Here is a 17,257-nt window from a genome sequence, read left to right on the forward strand (position 1 = left end):
GAGTGTTCTGAGATGCCATTAAAATTCTTACAAAAACTGAAAGTGAAATGAGGAAGACCGATTGAGCAATCGGATAGAAGGGTGAATGCCAGGAAGACCTAGCCTACAGTTGGGGCAAGAGATGCAGCCGCGGCAGAGAGGAGAAAATTCAGGAGAACTCGCCTCAGGGCGAGCGCAGCCGGGCTGGGCCGTGTAGTCAATGTGGGACATCAACAAACCCAGATAACAGGAAATGATCCATTCTCTGTGGTCACTCAGGCTAGGGGCCCCAACCTGCAAAGTTCAAGGAGGGAAATGGATGACTCCACCGGGGAGCAGTCCCGCCTTTCTTGCCCTCAGACCAGAGAAGAAATGAAACTGAAGGAGGGAGGCTCCGTCCTGCCCCAGGAGGAAAGCCCCTCCGGCCGGTGCTCCAAAGATGGAAAGCTGCTGGCCGTGACCCTGCTGCTCGCCGCCTCGTCCAGCTGCCTCACGGTGCTGGCTTTCTGCTGGGTGGCGTCCCTGCAAGCGGAGCTGGGCAGCCTGCGGGCGGAGCTGCGGGGGCGGCCGGGCGCCCCCCAGGCCGGAGCCGCGGCCCCGCGGGAGGCTCCCGGCGTCACCCCTGCCCTGAAAGTGAGTGTGCCGCAGTAGCCGCCGCCCCCCGCCGCAGCCCCCCCCACCCCCAGACCCCGACGCCCCGGCAGTAACGTGGTGGGGCTTTTCTCTTAGCAGCGGATCTTTGCACCCCCAGCTCCGGGAGAAAGCAATTCCAGCCAGAGCGGCAGGAGTAAGCGTGCCCTGCAGGAGGCAGAAGAAACAGGTACGTTTGCGGGGGAACAGAAGCGCCCAGGGGTCCGGGCTCCAGGGCCAAGGTGAGGAGGAGAGCATCCTGCTTGGGAGAGGGGCGCTGAACAGAAGCCGGAGGCTGGAAAAGGCATCCCAAGCCTGTGTGCCCCCCAGGGCGGAGCCAAGCCCTGGCCAGCGTCCTGGGCTGACCGCGTGTACTGTCCTCCTGGGAGCACGTTTCGGGGGCATCCGTCTGTGCGGCGGCGCTTGGAGCACAGAAGAGGGGAGAGGGGCTCACCTCTCCCCTCAAAGAGAGAGCTCGCGCCCACGTCAGGAGCACCGCCTGGCAGTCCTCGGGCGCGGGGGAGGGGCGGGGAGCTCCAGGAGCTAGTCTGGAATGAGGTTTGGTCCATACGAGGGGCAGACCGCATCTCCGAGGGGCGTAGCTGCTGCGAAACCACGTGGAGACCAGGCAGGTGCACGTTGGTGCTCTATTTGATTTCTTCCCTATTTAAGAAGAAGCCTATTTTACACACTGGGGCACAGAGATTTTAATGCTTTTGCTTATTATAATGCTCCTCCAGGAGCTCCGCAGGTTTATAATCTCCTGGAATAGTTCTTTAGTGATTTCTACCTGCTCCACAGACATCTCAGATTTGGGAGGGGGGGACACCCCAAACTTTGAGCTCCAGTTCCTTCATGTCAAGGATGGAAAAGAGAATTTGCATTGCATTACTAATATTGTAATTTAATAAACCCTTTGTGCTGTTTCCCTTTTATATTGCAGGAGCATTTTTTGAGCCCCTAGAATGTGCCAGGCAGGCTTGTCTGGGGGAGAGGTGTTGTCGCGTCTCCTGTTTCCTTTAACCTTAGTGGTGACTATGAGGCAAACTGATCAGGTGTAATTATTTACCTGTATTTGCACTTTGCAGGAGAGTGCTTGAGAGACAGATTAGGTGTTCTGCCTCTCTCTCTCTCTGACACACACACACACACACACACGATGCTCCTTCTGTAAACTTATTTTTTCACTAAATGCCTTATTCATAGAAAAAATTCCTCTTTAGTTTTATACAGCAAAACATTTTGTATCTGCTTATCATATCCCCATGCCGGTTGTCAGAAACATCTGGGTTTACACATTTTAAAACTGGAAAACCCTCATATTTTTACTATACTCTAATATCCTTATTTTCATATTTTGCATTTTGTCATCCATATTTTCTGCGTAATTAAAAAATACGGCACATATACTGTGGTATATTTTTGTGTTGACTTACTGCACAATAAGCTTTTTCCTTATTTCTAAGTAATTCTCACATATATTAATTTATTATCTTATAATTATCATGATCATTTCCAATTTTTTTGGTAGAATGGAACATGTCAAAATTTTTGTGCAAATCTCTTTGTTTCTGAGGAGTTTGATGCATATACTCAATATAAATTCCGTAGATAGAATGTCTGAGCCAAAGAGGGTGAATGTCTTTATCACCCTTGCTATCTGTTGCAATATTGTTTTCCAAATGAATTATAAATGAATGCAACAGAAATGCAGTGTACAAGTTCTTCACATCCTTACACGTTTTACCTTTAAAGATATATTTTGGCTAGCTCAGTAGTTGAAAAATAGTGCCTCAAATTTAATTTGTGGCTTGCTTACAAATAAGAATTATCTTCTTTTTGCATATTTTGATAGCTTCTAATTTTATCCTCTACTAATTTTTATTTATAACTTCCCTTACTCATCTGTCCTATTTTAAAAATAATTTTGAATAAACTCTGTATTAGGCATCTTGTTTATCAAAATTTTGATGTAAATGTTTTCACAATATTTTGCTGCTTTTTAGAACTTGTACAGAGATCTTGCATCTGTATATTTTAATGTGATACCCTTTTTAAAATTTTTCTCTAAGATATCAAAGTTAAAATACACACTTATCCATAATCTCTTAAAGTAGTTTGCTATTTTTTCTGCCATTTTGACTTTTTTCTAGTAATTTAGTGTTGTAGTTGGTATTAAATCCATTAGTCCTGGAGTTTATTTTGGTGAATCATGTTATACTAGCCTTAACTTCTCCTTTCTTTTACTTTTTCCTTCCAAAGTGTTGCTAAATATCTAAACCAAATTAATTAGATGATTCTTTTTAATTCATTTGCATTGAAACACTTACTATATTATATTGAGTTCCTCATATATAGTTGAATCTATTTTGAGACTGCTTTTTTTCATTGATTTATTATCCTATTTGTCTGCAATAAATATTTTAAGGAATTTTGTAATAAAATGAGCTTCAATATCTAGTAGAGTGAGAATGCCTCATTCTCCTTCAACCTTGTCTGCTAGTACTCCTACCTGTAAATTTATTATTAAAAATAAACCCTAGCTCTCCCATTCCAAGAGGATATAGACTCATTACAGCAGATTTAAGAAGGAAAAAACTGAGTAAGAAATGAATAACTCCCTAAGTCCCACTTCCCCAAAATATGTTCTATTAATACATTAATATTTTAAAATTTCATCCCATGTGAATGTTTTTCCATATTTGTGTTTCTAAGGCATCCAAAAATGATATACTCACAAAAATTTTTCTCCAAATAACTTTCAGTTTTTAGAAAATTTGGAGAATAGCAGAAAATTCTAACCAACGAATAAGAATCCACCCTGTTTCCATAGCACAGATGTAATCACTATTATCAATATCATGGTTTATCTCAGATTTTTATAAAAGTTTAATGTAGCATATATATGTATTATATTTGTGTATGTACACTGTGTACATTACAGTAGATACTGCATATTTTGTATATATTATGTATATGTGTACAGTATATACACTGTATACTTAGTTACATATGCAGTACTTAGTCACATATATATCTCTCTGTCTCTCTCTACATATACGTATAGCATTCATAGATCCCAGAGGAAAAATTTAGAGATAAGAAACTCAATGATGGTTATTATCAGCAAATCTCGTCAGTAAAATTGACTTGAATGTTGTTTCATCCTTTCACGCAGGAAAAATGTCGTTTTGTTTAGCACTACTGTAAAATTTGTTTATGTATATACCAAGAAGTTTGTATGAAGCTCCATGATTTTTCTCTGTTTTCCGTTTGGTGAGGTCCTTCTTTTGGAATTGAGAAGATTCTATGCAGTTTGAATCTATGGAACTTTCTTTGGTTTTTGTTTCCATTCTAGTTGTGACTTATTTTAAGTAAAACTCAGAAGCCTTAGGTTATCCCTTCTAGTGTTAAAATGTTAGTTTTCATTTCACTTATTAGTCATCTATGTATGTTTAGATGCATTTTATTGGAGTTTTATGAAACCTGTAACTGAGGAAAAATGAATTTTCACGTTTTGAATTTATCTATTCAAGAATTTTTAATATCTATATTAAATATAGAATTTTAAATTCCACAATAAGGCAGTTTTCCTTATATAGGTTTCACTATTCTTTCATGATTAATTAAAAAATGTTACTGTTACTTTGGAGCCTTGGCATTTTCAAATTGCTTGTTAAACTGTTTAAAAAAATACAGAGTTTTCAAGTAAATGATGTATAGTATTTGACCTCACACTTATTTTTAAGCCACACCAGGACACTTAGGACACTTAGGGGATTTATAATTAACAGAATTATAATATTCTTCTAGATTTTTCCTAGAATATTCTGCTTTCTCAACGTCAGTTTTGTCATCATTTTATAACCATGCTCAAAAGTTTCACAGCTAAATATGGTTAAGTAATATATCAGAATGTTACCCATTCTTATTTTCCTATAAATCCAACCCAGATTTCAGCAGGCATCTCAATTTTATTGGGTATATATTCAATTTGTAAGTAAATTCCAGTATGTTGTGGGCTAGTTCTTTCAGTATCTGATACTCATCACAGATCACCTAGGAAGGTTCTTTTCATTTGTGTGTAGACTATCTGTACAACTAAACGGTACAGACTTCTGTGGTCTGGTCCCATTTCTCCTATTGTATAGTCATCATGACCCTTGCACCCTGTAGGTATTCCATGAACAGGTATGAATCAATTTGGGGCTCAATATCAAATAAGATAGAATGATTTAGGAATGATTTGGGATCATTTTGCTTCCCCCATGGCTCAGCCGTAAAGAATCTACCTGCAACGTAGGGGGCACAGGAGACGCAGGTTCAATCCCTGGGCTGGGACGATCCCCTGGAAAAGGAAATGGCAACCCACTCCAATATTCTTGCCTGAAAAATCCCATGGACAGAGGAAGCTGGCAGGCTACAGTCCAAAGGGTCGAAAAAGGATTGGACACAACTGAGTGACTGAGTACCCAGCACCAAGTGACATCATTCTGCGGGGGGGCGGGGAAGGGATTTTCCCATATTTCTTCATTTGTCAAGTTTTGATCAAAGGCCCTCTTATGAAATTTTTTTAACTTGACCTTTTAAAGAACTGCTTAACCAAAAAGTGAGCATGATTAGAAGACTCAAGTCCCAGGGGTGTGGTCCGGAAACCCCTTCCCTCAGACTCGCTCGCTACCCCAGGCAGAGGCAGTATTTGGGTTCATTGAAAAGCCGGAGAAGCTCCCCTATTCAGCAACTTCTTTAACTACAATTTCATGGATTGTTAATTTATGTAGTTAATTTTTTTTTTAATTTTAATTGACGTATTCTTTACATACTCAGAAAAGAGCATGTATCTTCAAGTCAGTGAAATTCACGAACTGCACGTCAGCACATGAAGAGCAGCACCCCCATCAGCCTGCACACCCAGTTGGCACTCCTTGCAGACACCCCCACCCCACCCAGGAGTAAAAGCACTGCTGCCACTTAATTCTAGAATTTGGTGCTAGGGCTCCAGTTTTGCTTTTCTTAACTATGTTGTGTTTCAGATGAACGTCTTAGCAAGTTTCCTAGGTTTCATAAGAATTTCTGATTGTAATCTAACAAACAGAAATGTGGGGAAATCCAGGAGTAAAATTGCCAAATGGCTTACAATAGCCAAAAATTCACTTTTCAGCCCATAAGTGTGTTTGGAGATAGTCCCAATTAAAAAAAAAAAAACAACCCTAAAGTGACACAGCTTCGAAGATCTTATGCATAAATATTTCTTTAGTGATGGAGTCACAGTGATCCATGTGTTGAACCTGAACTTAGCTGTGATTCTCTTCATAAGAACCTAAAGATAATCAGCTTGAGAGTCCATCAAGAAAGTGAATTCTTCCAAATGCATTTCTACTCAACTCTAACAGTTCACTAATAAAATGAGGTGACCTTTTGCTTTCTCCCTTGTTCAGTGGGGAATTTAAAAGTTATCGGAAACCCATGTGTTTCAGATTTTGGAAAGACAAAAATTATTTTTATTAATATTTATTATACTTGTCTCAATTTTAATAACAAAAATAGTGGTGAAAGCATGAGCATTTTAAAGAAAGTAAAAACAAGAGCAGAAAAAGAATTGCTCATATTTTATCTTGTAAATATTTCCTGTAAGATTCAGACCATTCTACTTTATATTTCTGCATTTTTAAAATAAACTTTTTGGAATTATTTTAGAATTACAGAAAAGTTACAATAACAGTTCAGTGAGTTCCCTTATGACCCCATCCAGTTTCCTCCGGAGTCAGCATCTTATGTTACCTGGGTGCCTTTGTCACAACACAGAGACCAACATGGATTTAACTAAACTCCTGGAAGTGTTAGTTGCTCAGTCATGTCCGACTCTTTGCGACCCCATGAACTGTAGCCCACCAGGCTCCTCTGTCCATGGGATTCTCCAGGCAAGAAAACTGGAGTGGGTTGCCATGCCCTCCTCCAGGGGATCTTGCCAATTCAGATATTGCACGTGGGTCTCCTACACTGTAAGCAGATTCTTTACTGTCTGAGCCACCAGAGAAGCCCTGACTTTATTTGAATTTAACCAGCTTTTCCCCTAACGTCTTTTTATGTTCCAGGAGCCATCCAGGACACCACAATGCATTTGATTTTTTTTTAAAAATCAGAGTTTTGAATATAATAAATATGAGTGCGTGCATGCCCAGTCATGTCTGACTCTTTGCAACCCAATGAAATGTAGTACACCAGGCTCCTCTGTCCATAGGGTCTTCCAGGCAAGAACGCTGGAGTGGGTTGCCATTTCCTCCTCTAGGGGATCTTCTTGACCCAGGAATCAAGTCTGCATCTCCAACATTGGCACATGAAATCTTTACCACTGAGCCACCTCTACCTCCTTAATACACATAAATTAATGCCTAATATGGTAACTTAAATATTTCCCTGGGGTAAACATTTCTATTGTTAAACATAAGTGTACATGCTAAGTCACTTTAGTCGTGTCCGACTCTTTGTGACCCCCCTGGACTGTAGCCCACCAGGCTTCTCTGTCCATGGGATTCTTCAGGCAAGAATGCTGGTGTGGGTTGCCATTTCCTCCTCCAGGGGGTCCTCCTGACCGAACCCGCATCTCTTGGCCTCCTGCACTGGCTGGCGGTTTCTTTACCGTTAGTGCCACCTGGGGAAACAGAAATATATCAACACTTTTTTTTTTTTTTTTGAGTCTTGAAATCCATAGTCCATTTCCTTTGCAAGAAAAGACGGGATGTCTGAGGGGTCTGTAGCATCCAGTCTTTGCTTTATCGACATTTTGGTCTCAGCTGTAACTTCCAAGGCTGTAAAATGCATGTTGCAAGTATGCAGTGTGTAACTCAACCATCCATTCTGTCCCCAAATGGGGCTGCAGCCTCTTACCCAGCAAGGGCGTGTTCTTTCCTAGAACAGAAACAGATGGTTGCTGTCATGGTGATCTTTGACCAGAGCCTTCCCTGTGTGTTATTTTTCTTGTCCCCTGCTTCAATAAGGAGAGACTTCTTTTCAGTGTTGCAAGAGCTGGCTTCTGTTCAATTTCCACAAAAGTATTTAAAATGCAAATAGTGACCTGATAACCACATCTCTGAACCCTGTTCTTATCAAGTTTAAAGTTTTGGGAAACTGAAGAGCCAGGAAGCAGATCAACCAGGGTAGCCAGAAGTGATATTGTGTCTCTTCCAACCTTCCCTAACCTCAGAGGTTCCTAACACTGTGCTGGTTGTTGGGTATTGATCAGAGAACAAACAGATGAAGGTTTTCTGCCCATGGGATATCACATTGCAGTGAGGTGGGAAGCCACAGAAAATGGTCAATAAGCATAATTGATGAGTAAACTATAATACTTGAAAAGGGCAAATACATTGCAAAAGTGAACATTTTAGGGCGAGGTTAAGAGAACCAGCAGAGTTAAGGGTGAGGAAGGGCAAGGGGATGTGTCTCTATTTCATATAAGAGAGGCCAGGGTAAGTATTTCTATCTAATTCCAGAAAGGTCAATTGTTCTTTATACTTTCATCATTAAAAAACTTCAGACATGCGTGGGATTCCCGTGTGGGGCAGGGGTAAAGAATCCAATGCAGGGGACGCAGGAGACGCAGGTTCAATTCCTGGGTTGGGAAGATTCTCTGGAGGAAGAAATAGCAACCCACTCTGGTATTCTTGCCTGGGAAGTCCCATGGACAGAGGAGCCTGGTGGGCTACAGTCTATGGGGTCACTCAGCACACATGCACACATAGGTATTTTAGAAATAAAGTCATAATGTTGAAGGATGCATTCTCATTAATAGTTCTGTAAAAATGGATGATATTCATTTTAACGGTTAATTGCACTTTTTATGGGTCAAGTCCTACTTACACGATCTGTGTTGGTCAGCTGCTCTTTTGTTGTGGTGGGATTTCCTTTTTAAAAAGTATCCGCATTTCTGAGGAGTTAGAGAAACAGACTTTTCTCAAAATAGAGGAAACGCGTACTGTGTAAAGCTCTGAGCTAGGCATTCTGGAACATACAGAAAAGGGTAGAGATGAGTTCCATGTGAAAGCTCTGGGTTTGGCCCTGTGGATGCATGATTATCATTTGCCCTCTTAATAAACCTAGGAGGTTGGCATCGCTGTCTGCACTTTGAAAGTGAAAGAAAGTGAAAGTGATGTCGGTTAGTCGTGTCTGACTCTTTGCGACCCCGTGGACTGTAGCCTACCAGGCTTCTCCGTCCATGGGATTCTCCAGGCAAGAATACTGGAGTGGGTTGCCATTTCCTTCTCCAGGGGATCTTCCTGTCCCAGGGATCGAACCCGGGTCTCCCACATTGGAGGCTCACACTTTAACCCCTGAGCCACCAGGGAAGCAGCCCAAACGTAGTCAGTCACTCCTACCGGGAACCCACTATTGAGTTGGAAACTTTAAGCTAGTGTTGCTTGAGCAACTCAGAATTCACTAAGAGGACAACCGAGGAGTGAGAGGTGAATGTGAGTGGCGAGGGTAAAGAAACAGGTTCGGGGGGTGTGAAACTTGGGGATCACTGAGGCGTCCAGGTGCAAATGTCCCCTGGAGAGTGGAACATTCAACAGCCAACTAGGCGATTTATTGCTGCCTTTCTCCAGATGGTCAGCTGAGTTTCTACTTTCGGTTTTACCTTCCTTGACTTCAGACCTGTTGGCATGTTGTGTCATGAAGCTAATGTTCTTCACTGTTAAGTTAGGTTGCCCAGTGCCTCCTGAGTATTCCTCTTTATTAAAGAGAAATATCCTAAAATAATACAAAGAAGTCATGACGAAAGCAAAAGCATAGCCTGTGAAGATGACTCAATTAAAGAACTGGTAACTTTAAGTTGAAATACTTGACCATTTGCAAAATTAAACATGAAGATAGCGTTTTTTGTTTTTGCTATTTTATTCTTGGGGCTTCCCTGGTGGCTCAGTGGTGAAGAATCCACCTCTCAGTGCAGACGATGCGATTTCGATCCCTGAGTTGGGAAGATCCCCTGGAGAAGGCAATGGCAACTCACTCCAGTGTTCTTGCCTAGGAAATCCCATGGACAGTAGAGTCTGGAGGGCTACAGACCATGGGGTCACAAAAGAGTCAGACACAACTTGGCAACTAAACAACAGCAATTTTATTCTTAGTGCTTAAGAGGCTACGCAGAGGGCGACCATCTGACATGCCCTGTGTTGCCTTAGGAATAGCCTAAGAGTGGTGCATGACAATGTGCAGGTGATCCAAGACTCTTTCTCTGCACATATACATGTAGGCCACGTTCAGATATATTTCTTTACTTCTGTCAGTTATGTTTATTTCTACTGTATTTTATCAGCTTCATTCCAGGCCCTCCTAAAAATCAGCACCACTTTCTTCCCTCCTCAGGGCCATTATAGTGTTGCTGTCTTCCTGAATTCACTAGAATTGAGAGGCTGCTTCTATTATTATTTTTTAATTCTCCTTCAAACACATATACCCATTAGTCAGAAACTTTTAAAATTTTCTTCACAGTTTGTTTTGGTTGCTCCACTTACATAATTGCTTTTTAGACCAAATCGCCCTCGTTTTTATGTTTATTACCAGTCAACAGCTGAATCTTGACTTTTGTTCTCCCTTTATAGCAACTGATTCTACACAGAGACACATGTATGATCTTTCTTAAGCACAGAATGCGTTAAGCAAGCCCCTCTCAAGATTAAAAATTCCTAATTTTTTTTTCTGTTTTATACCAGGTCAAAAACAAACTTCTCAATTTAGCTCTCCAGAAATTCTTTTAAAACTCTTTCAACTCGTATTGTTTCTTAAGCTACAAATAAGTAACTTAACAAAATTTGCTGGTAAGGCAAACTGCTTATGTCTGATAATAAAACTTTATAATCCTGTTCCCACTCTTCAAATTTTGTATTCCCACTCCGATAGAAATGTTTATCCCAAAACCATGACTTCTTCGATTTCTTCATAAATCTATGTCCAGGATTAGGTCAACATGTGCATTTTTAAGGGGTTTTTCCTAATTAAATTTTTACAGCCACTGATTATTTATTCAAAACTAACTCAAGCAAAGGGTTTCCTAGGTGGCACTAGTGTTTAAGAGCCCTCCCTCCTATCAATGCAGGAGACTAAGAGATAGATGTGGGTTGGGGAGATTCCACGGAGAAGGAAACGGCAATGCACTCCAGTATTCTTGTCTGGAGAATCCCAGACTCCTGGCGGGCTACAGTCCAAAGGGCCACAAAAAGCTGGACACGACTAAAGTGACTTAGTACGCAAGCAGGTCAAAAAAAAAAAAAAAAAATCAAATTTCTACATTTGCCCTGACTTCCGTGTACTGAATGTTAGGCATCACTTTCAGAGTCCTCATTTTTAAAACATGTACAGTGTAATGTGTAAGAAGACAAAGGAAAGAAGACAGATAAAAGAAAATGAAGGGTGGACATTTCATTCAGACTGAAGAGCTTGGAAGAAGTTTTTTGAATGAGATGAGTGAGGAGAACTATGGGAGTAGGACAGATGGACAGAATACGGACAGTCACATGGACAGAATATGTGCAATGGGAAAAGTTCAATGTGGGGCGCTTCTCATGGGAACCACACACAATATGCAGTAATTGCATGATTTATGGTAGTTTCTATTAGATTTAGCTTTGTTGGAATAATGTATAAGAAACTGGATTCCGGTTTGAAAGGGTTTGATTCCAACACAGAATGCAGTACAACAGCTATTTGTTTGTTCTTTAATTGTTAAGTCGTCTCTGACTCTTTGTGACCTCATGACTGTAGCCCCCCAGGCTCCTCTGTCCGTGGGATTTCCTGGTATTCCCAAGAACACGGCAGTGGGTTGCCATCTCCTTATTGCAGGGGATCTTCCTGACTCAGGGATTGAACCTGCATCTCCTGCGTTGACAAGTGGATTCTTTACCACTGAGTCATCAGATATGAGCAATTCCATGAACTGGCAAGGCTCTTTTCCTGATTAAATGATGTCACACTTTAAAAGGTGGCTTTCAACCTCAATCAGTCCAACCACTAGTCCAATTATAAAGTTGGTTGGATTTTATTATATCAAATATTGAGCAGTACTAAATGATTTCTGTCCTGAAAGTTCTTATTTTAGGAATTCTTTTTTGTAAACTAGTTTTGTCATCAATATAATGTATTGTTTTAGAAATATTTTTCACATGGTTTAATATTATGAGTGAATTTTCTTATGCTGTAAAACTGTACTTAAGATTAATCATTTGTGTTTCTCAGATCATTAGGATATGTAATATATATATATATATACACATGTACATATATATATATTTAGAAATATGTGTCTCCCATTGACAGAAAAAGGTTTTTTGTTTTTTTGTTTTGTTTTTTTTTTTTTGGAAAAAGGTTTTAAAGTATGCTGCTGCCTTGCTTAGTTAAAAAGAAGTTAAAAAGATAAACTATTCTCAAACTCTTATATAATTCCCCTCAACTGTAGCAGAGGGAAGATGTATAAAAGACATCTGAAAACCAAACGCCATCAATTAATACTACAATTGTTATTAATGTTTCTTATTTTAGACTATGCATCCTCAAAACTCTTGTGGTTGGATATCTATGCCATTGGGACATTTTAAAGAAACAATGCTGCCCTTTTTTTGACCCACTTTTTGTGAGTAATAATCTATAGGTCAAAGATCAGCTGTATGTCGAATTGGAAAGAAAATCCTGAAAGACTTAACTGGAGATAAGTTGTTAATAGATACCATATGTCCTAAAAAAGGGATTTCCCTGGTGGCTCAGACAGTAATGAGTCTGCCTAAAAAGAAGAAGACCCAGGTTTGATGCTTGGATTGGGAAGATCCCCTGGAGGAGGGAATGGGAAGAGTTAAAAGGTGAAGAGGTTAAGAGAACTGATGGGGTTGATGAAACCTGAGTGGCATCTAACCAGGACAGGATGCAAGGTCCTGTTCTTATTTCCAAGAACATGTGTCCTTGCAAAGCCCCATGACTTTCTCCAGAATAAGGAAAATTAATGAAGAGCACTGGCTTCAGTGAGTATAATTCAAACCCTGCTATTAAACTGTCATTTAAATGTCCCATTTTCTTTTCTGAAGGTTTTCTGAAATAAAAATTTCTCTTCATTGTGTATTGTCTTCTAAAAGTTATATTTCTGCTACCGTGCACTGGGTTTTTAAAGATTTTTAAAATATATGGACCATTTTAAAAGTCTTTACTGAATTTGCTACAATACTGCTTTTGTTTTATGTTTTGGGTTTTTGGTCACAAGGCATATAGGATCTTAGTGCCCCAACCAGATATTGAACCTCTGCACCCTCCGCACTGGAAGGCAGAGTCTTAACCACTGGACAACCAGGGAAGTCCCTGCTGCTGCTGCTGCTGCTGCTGCTAAGTCGCTTCAGTCGTGTCCGACTCTGTGCGACCCGAGAGATGGCAGCCCACCAGGCTGCCCCAGCCCTGGGATTCTCCAGGCAAGAACGCTGGAGTGGGTTGCCATTTCCTTCTCCAATGCATGAAAGTGAAAAGCGAAAGTGAAGTCGCTCAGTCGTGTCCGACTCTTGGCGACCCCATGGACTGCAGCCTTCCAGGCTCCTCCGTCCATGGGATTTTCCAGGCAAGAGTACTGGAGTGGGGTGCCATCGCCTTCTCCAGGGAAGTCCCCTAGACCTTTGCTCTTCAATGTGTAGGCTGTGGCCAAGTTTTAGTCGGGCTCTGGAGATTAAAGTTCAGGTATTTCATATTAGTTTGGTAGTTTCCAGATATCATTCATTAGGTAAACCCCTTTCGGTCTGAGGAGGAGGTGAATCTACTACAGGCGTTTCATGGAAAAGGTCAAGGAGAGGGCTAGTTGAGATAGTGTTTCCTTTTTGTTAAGGTGTTTGTTTATTTGTGGCCGTGCTGGGTCTTCATTGCTGAATGGGGGCCGCTCTCCACCGCGCTGCGTCTTCATTGCTGGGTCTTCATTGCTGAGTGGGCTTTTCTTCAGTTGCGGCGCGTGGGGGCCGCTCTCCACGGCGCTGCGTCTTCATTGCTGGGTCTTCATTGCTGAGTGGGCTTTTCTCCAGTTGCGGCGCGTGGGGGCCTCTCTCCACCGCGCTGCGTCTTCATTGCTGGGTCTTCATTGCTGAGTGGGCTTTTCTCCAGTTGCGGCGCGTGGGGGCCGCTCTCCACTGCGCTGTGTGGGCTTCTCGTTGCGGTGGTGTCTCTTGTTATGGAGCGTGCGCTCCAGGGTGCTTGGGATTCAGTGGTTGTGGCACGTGGGCTCAGTAGCTGCAATTCCCGGGCTCTGGAGCACAGGCTCAGTAGCTGTGGTGCCTGGCTTAGTTGCTCTGGGGCATGTAGGATTTTCTCAGATCAGGGATCAAACCCATGACTCCTGCATCAGCAGGTGGATTCTCTACCACCGAGCCACCAGTGAAGCTCTGAAATAGTATTCCTAGTATTTCCTAGGTCTCTTTATCTGTTCCCTTGGCCTTCTTTCTCTCATAGTATCCTTCCATTTTGCTCCCAGTTTATTTGGTTCAATACCATTAAGAACAATAATGCTCCTGCTACTCCTACTAATAGCCAAGACTGACTTTGCAATGATTTTGTCCCAGGTACACTGCTAAATGTTTCAGGCGCATCATCTCACTCAGTCTTAACAGTATGCATGTCCATGGCAAAGGAAAGATGGACAATTTGGAAATTTGACTTTGACTTGTGTCAACATCCTCTTCTTTTTCTGTATGGAGGAAAAATTAGAGTTTCGCATGCTCCAGTTGGCACCTGCATCCCTCACAGACCTTACCGTGGCCCCTGTGTGTAGTGATTCCTCAAGAGGTGTTTGTTAGAAAAGTAGGTGGAATATGGCAGCTCCAGACACTGTGCCTTTCAGTCTTGAGACGCGTGGATGTTCTGTTGTCCTTTCTTTCAAGCTGTCCTCATTCACAGCTACTCTGCCTGCTGCGATGCATTTCCATATTTGCTTTGCAGGGGGTCTGCGGTGGTAACTGCAGTAATGAGTCACGTTGCCCTGCTGCACAGACACTCCTGTTATTGTTTTCCAGCTTAAAAAAAATGGCACAAATGATCCTATTTACAAAACATAAATTGAGTCACAGACATGGAAAACAAACTTATGGTTTTCAAGGGGGAATGTGGTGGGATAAACTAGGAGTTTGGGGTTGACATATACACACTATTGTGTATAAATAAGGGGCTTCCTGGTGGCTCAGGATCCCCTGGAGAAGAAGATGGCAACCCACTCTAGTACTCTGGCCTGGAAAATTCCATGGACGGAGGAGCCTGGTGGGCTACAGTCCATGAGGTCGCAAAGGGTCAGACACGACTGAGTGACTTCACTTTCACTTTTCTCTTTCTGGTGGCTCAGAGGGTAAGCAATCTCCTGCACTGCAGGAGATCTGGGTTCAGTCTCTGGGTCAGAAAGATCCTCTGGGAGAAGGGAATGGCTACAACTCCAGTATTCTTTTCTGGAGAATTTCAGGGACAGAGGAGCCTTGCGAGCTACAGTCCATGGGGTTGCAAGAGTTGGACACAGCTGAGCGCTAGCACTCCCATATGTAAATAGATAACTGATAAGGACCACTGTAAAGCACAGGGAACTCTATTCGGTACTTTGTAAGGGCCTATGTGGGAAAAGAATCTAAAAAAGAATGAAAAGTCAAAGTGGTAGCTGCTCAGTCTTGTCTGACTCTGTGCGACTCCATGGACTGCAGCCCACCAGGCTTCTCTGTCCATGGGATTTTCCAGGCAAGAATCCTGGAGTGGGTTGCCATGCCATCCTCCACAGGATCTTCCCGACCCAGGGATTGAACTCGGGTCACCAGCATTGCAGGTAGATTTGATAGTTTATGGTGAACAATGTTGGATTCGTGATCTACGAAGAAGATTTGGCTTTGGGACCAGGGACCAGGCTTGATCACTCAAGAGCTTTTGTGTAGCAGAGTTTTATTAAAGTATAAAAAGGGAGAGAGAAAGCTTCTGACAGAGACATCAGAAGGGGGATGGAGAGCGGCCCCCTCACTAGTGTTAGCAAGGGAGCTGTATACTTTTTAAATTAGTTATTACAATAAATCAAAAGAATGTCTCAAGGTTGTAAAAATTTTACCAGACCCACTCTCACAATTTACATTTTAGGATAACAGGATTAGAACTTAACAATAGAAAGATCCTACCAGGCCCTCTCTCATAATATACATTCTAAAATATCAGAATTAGTCAGAAGGTTTTCAGGAAGCAGAAACTGTCCTCAACCAGGATACACTGTTGTTATATAATCCCTAGTGCAGAGTTTAAACTGAGTTGTGTAATCATCAGTTCTGGGCTTAAAGAAAAAAAAATGTTTTATGTGACTAAGACTAAGAAATGTAAAGAAAAAAAAAAACAAAAAACACTGTCTGTCATTTCCTCCTCCTTGAGAATTCCAGACCCCTATCTCCTCCTCAGGGACCCCTGACTTCTTATTAACCTGCCCAGGAATTGACTCAGATTCTTTACCATCTGAGCCACCAGGGAAGCATATGTAGGACTGACTCACTTTGCTGTACAGCTGAAACTAACAGAACATTGTAAATCAACTATAAAAAATCAACAATAAAAAGAAATTTAAAAAAAAGAGCCACAAGCTAGCCAAAGCGTTCTGCTCCTATCCAAACCATCAGATTAATATAAAAATGTGTCAGAAACATCTCGTGGTTAAAAAGGATTGTGGTTTTTAACATTACAGTTCTGCTTTTAAATACCAAAGAAAATTTTCTAGTGGAGTTTCTTATGTGATCACTGCCTTTAACAGCATTCTTTTTAGGCCTGTATTTGCATGGCTTCAGAATATCACATAATTATTACATCTGTTATTCCATGGTTTCCGCTAATGATCTGCAGTGGGAACTCTCCACTGTGTTAATAAGCTCTTAAAATGTATACATTGTGAAGCATGTTTTTAAAGCATTACTTCAACTCTAAGATGCGTGGTATAAAATAATCTAAACTAATATTTTCTTAATTTAAAATAGGCACACTTAGCTCCATATTCCATGGTTTTCATAGATACTGCTGTGCTTTCTTTTCCTACAGACAGAGTACCTATTTTGCTTTTAACCTGAAGGCACTGTCTTCATTTAGTAGAATAGCTATATATTATTTTGGGCTTTCCTCAGTTGGTAAAGCATCGCCTGCAGTGCAGGAGACCTGATTCCTGCGTCAGAATGATCTGCTGGAGAAGGGATAGGCTCCCCACTCCAGTATTCTTGAGCTTCCCTGGCAGCTCAGCTGGTTAAAGAATCCACCTGCAATGTGGGAGACCTGGGTTCGATCCCTGGGTTGGGAAGATCCCCTGGAGAAGGGAAAGGCTACCCACTCCAGTATTCTGGCCTGGAGAATTCCATGGACTGTATAGTCCATGGAGTTGCAAAGAGTCGAATACGAATGAGTGACTTTCATACTGCATATTCTTTGATGCGCTCTGTGGAATATTCTGTATGCAATGTGCAATGTGAATAGATGTGAGTGGATGTGTCCCAGATGCTTTACTGCTAATGCAGCTGCCTAGGGAAATCTTCTATTTTATCTTAAAAAGATGTCATAGCTCTCCTCTTTCTAGTCCCAAACATTTTACCAAAAGCCTGACTTTGGCTCCAGAGTGAAAGAGGCATGATTAAATTCAGGCCCTGTCACT

General features: G+C 41.7%; 1 protein-coding gene across 2 annotated transcripts in view; it reads left to right on the forward strand.

Annotated features, from left to right (window-relative positions):
* Positions 1 to 79: 79 nt before the first annotated feature.
* TNFSF13B (TNF superfamily member 13b) overlaps positions 80 to 17,257 on the forward strand; it is a 31,581-nt gene continuing 14,403 nt past the window's right edge. Inside the window, exons 1-2 of one of the 2 annotated variants that reach the window (XM_015473938.3) lie at positions 80 to 612; positions 712 to 799. In XM_015473938.3, the coding sequence (XP_015329424.2) occupies positions 295 to 612; positions 712 to 799 (406 nt within the window). In that variant the 5' untranslated portion in view covers positions 80 to 294. Of the gene's footprint in view, positions 613 to 708; positions 800 to 17,257 lie in introns of both variants that reach the window. The other variant, NM_001114506.2, reaches the window with a different exon arrangement.

This window comes from Bos taurus, chromosome 12, assembly GCF_002263795.3.
Source record: "Bos taurus isolate L1 Dominette 01449 registration number 42190680 breed Hereford chromosome 12, ARS-UCD2.0, whole genome shotgun sequence".
Lineage (NCBI taxonomy): Eukaryota > Metazoa > Chordata > Mammalia > Artiodactyla > Bovidae > Bos > Bos taurus.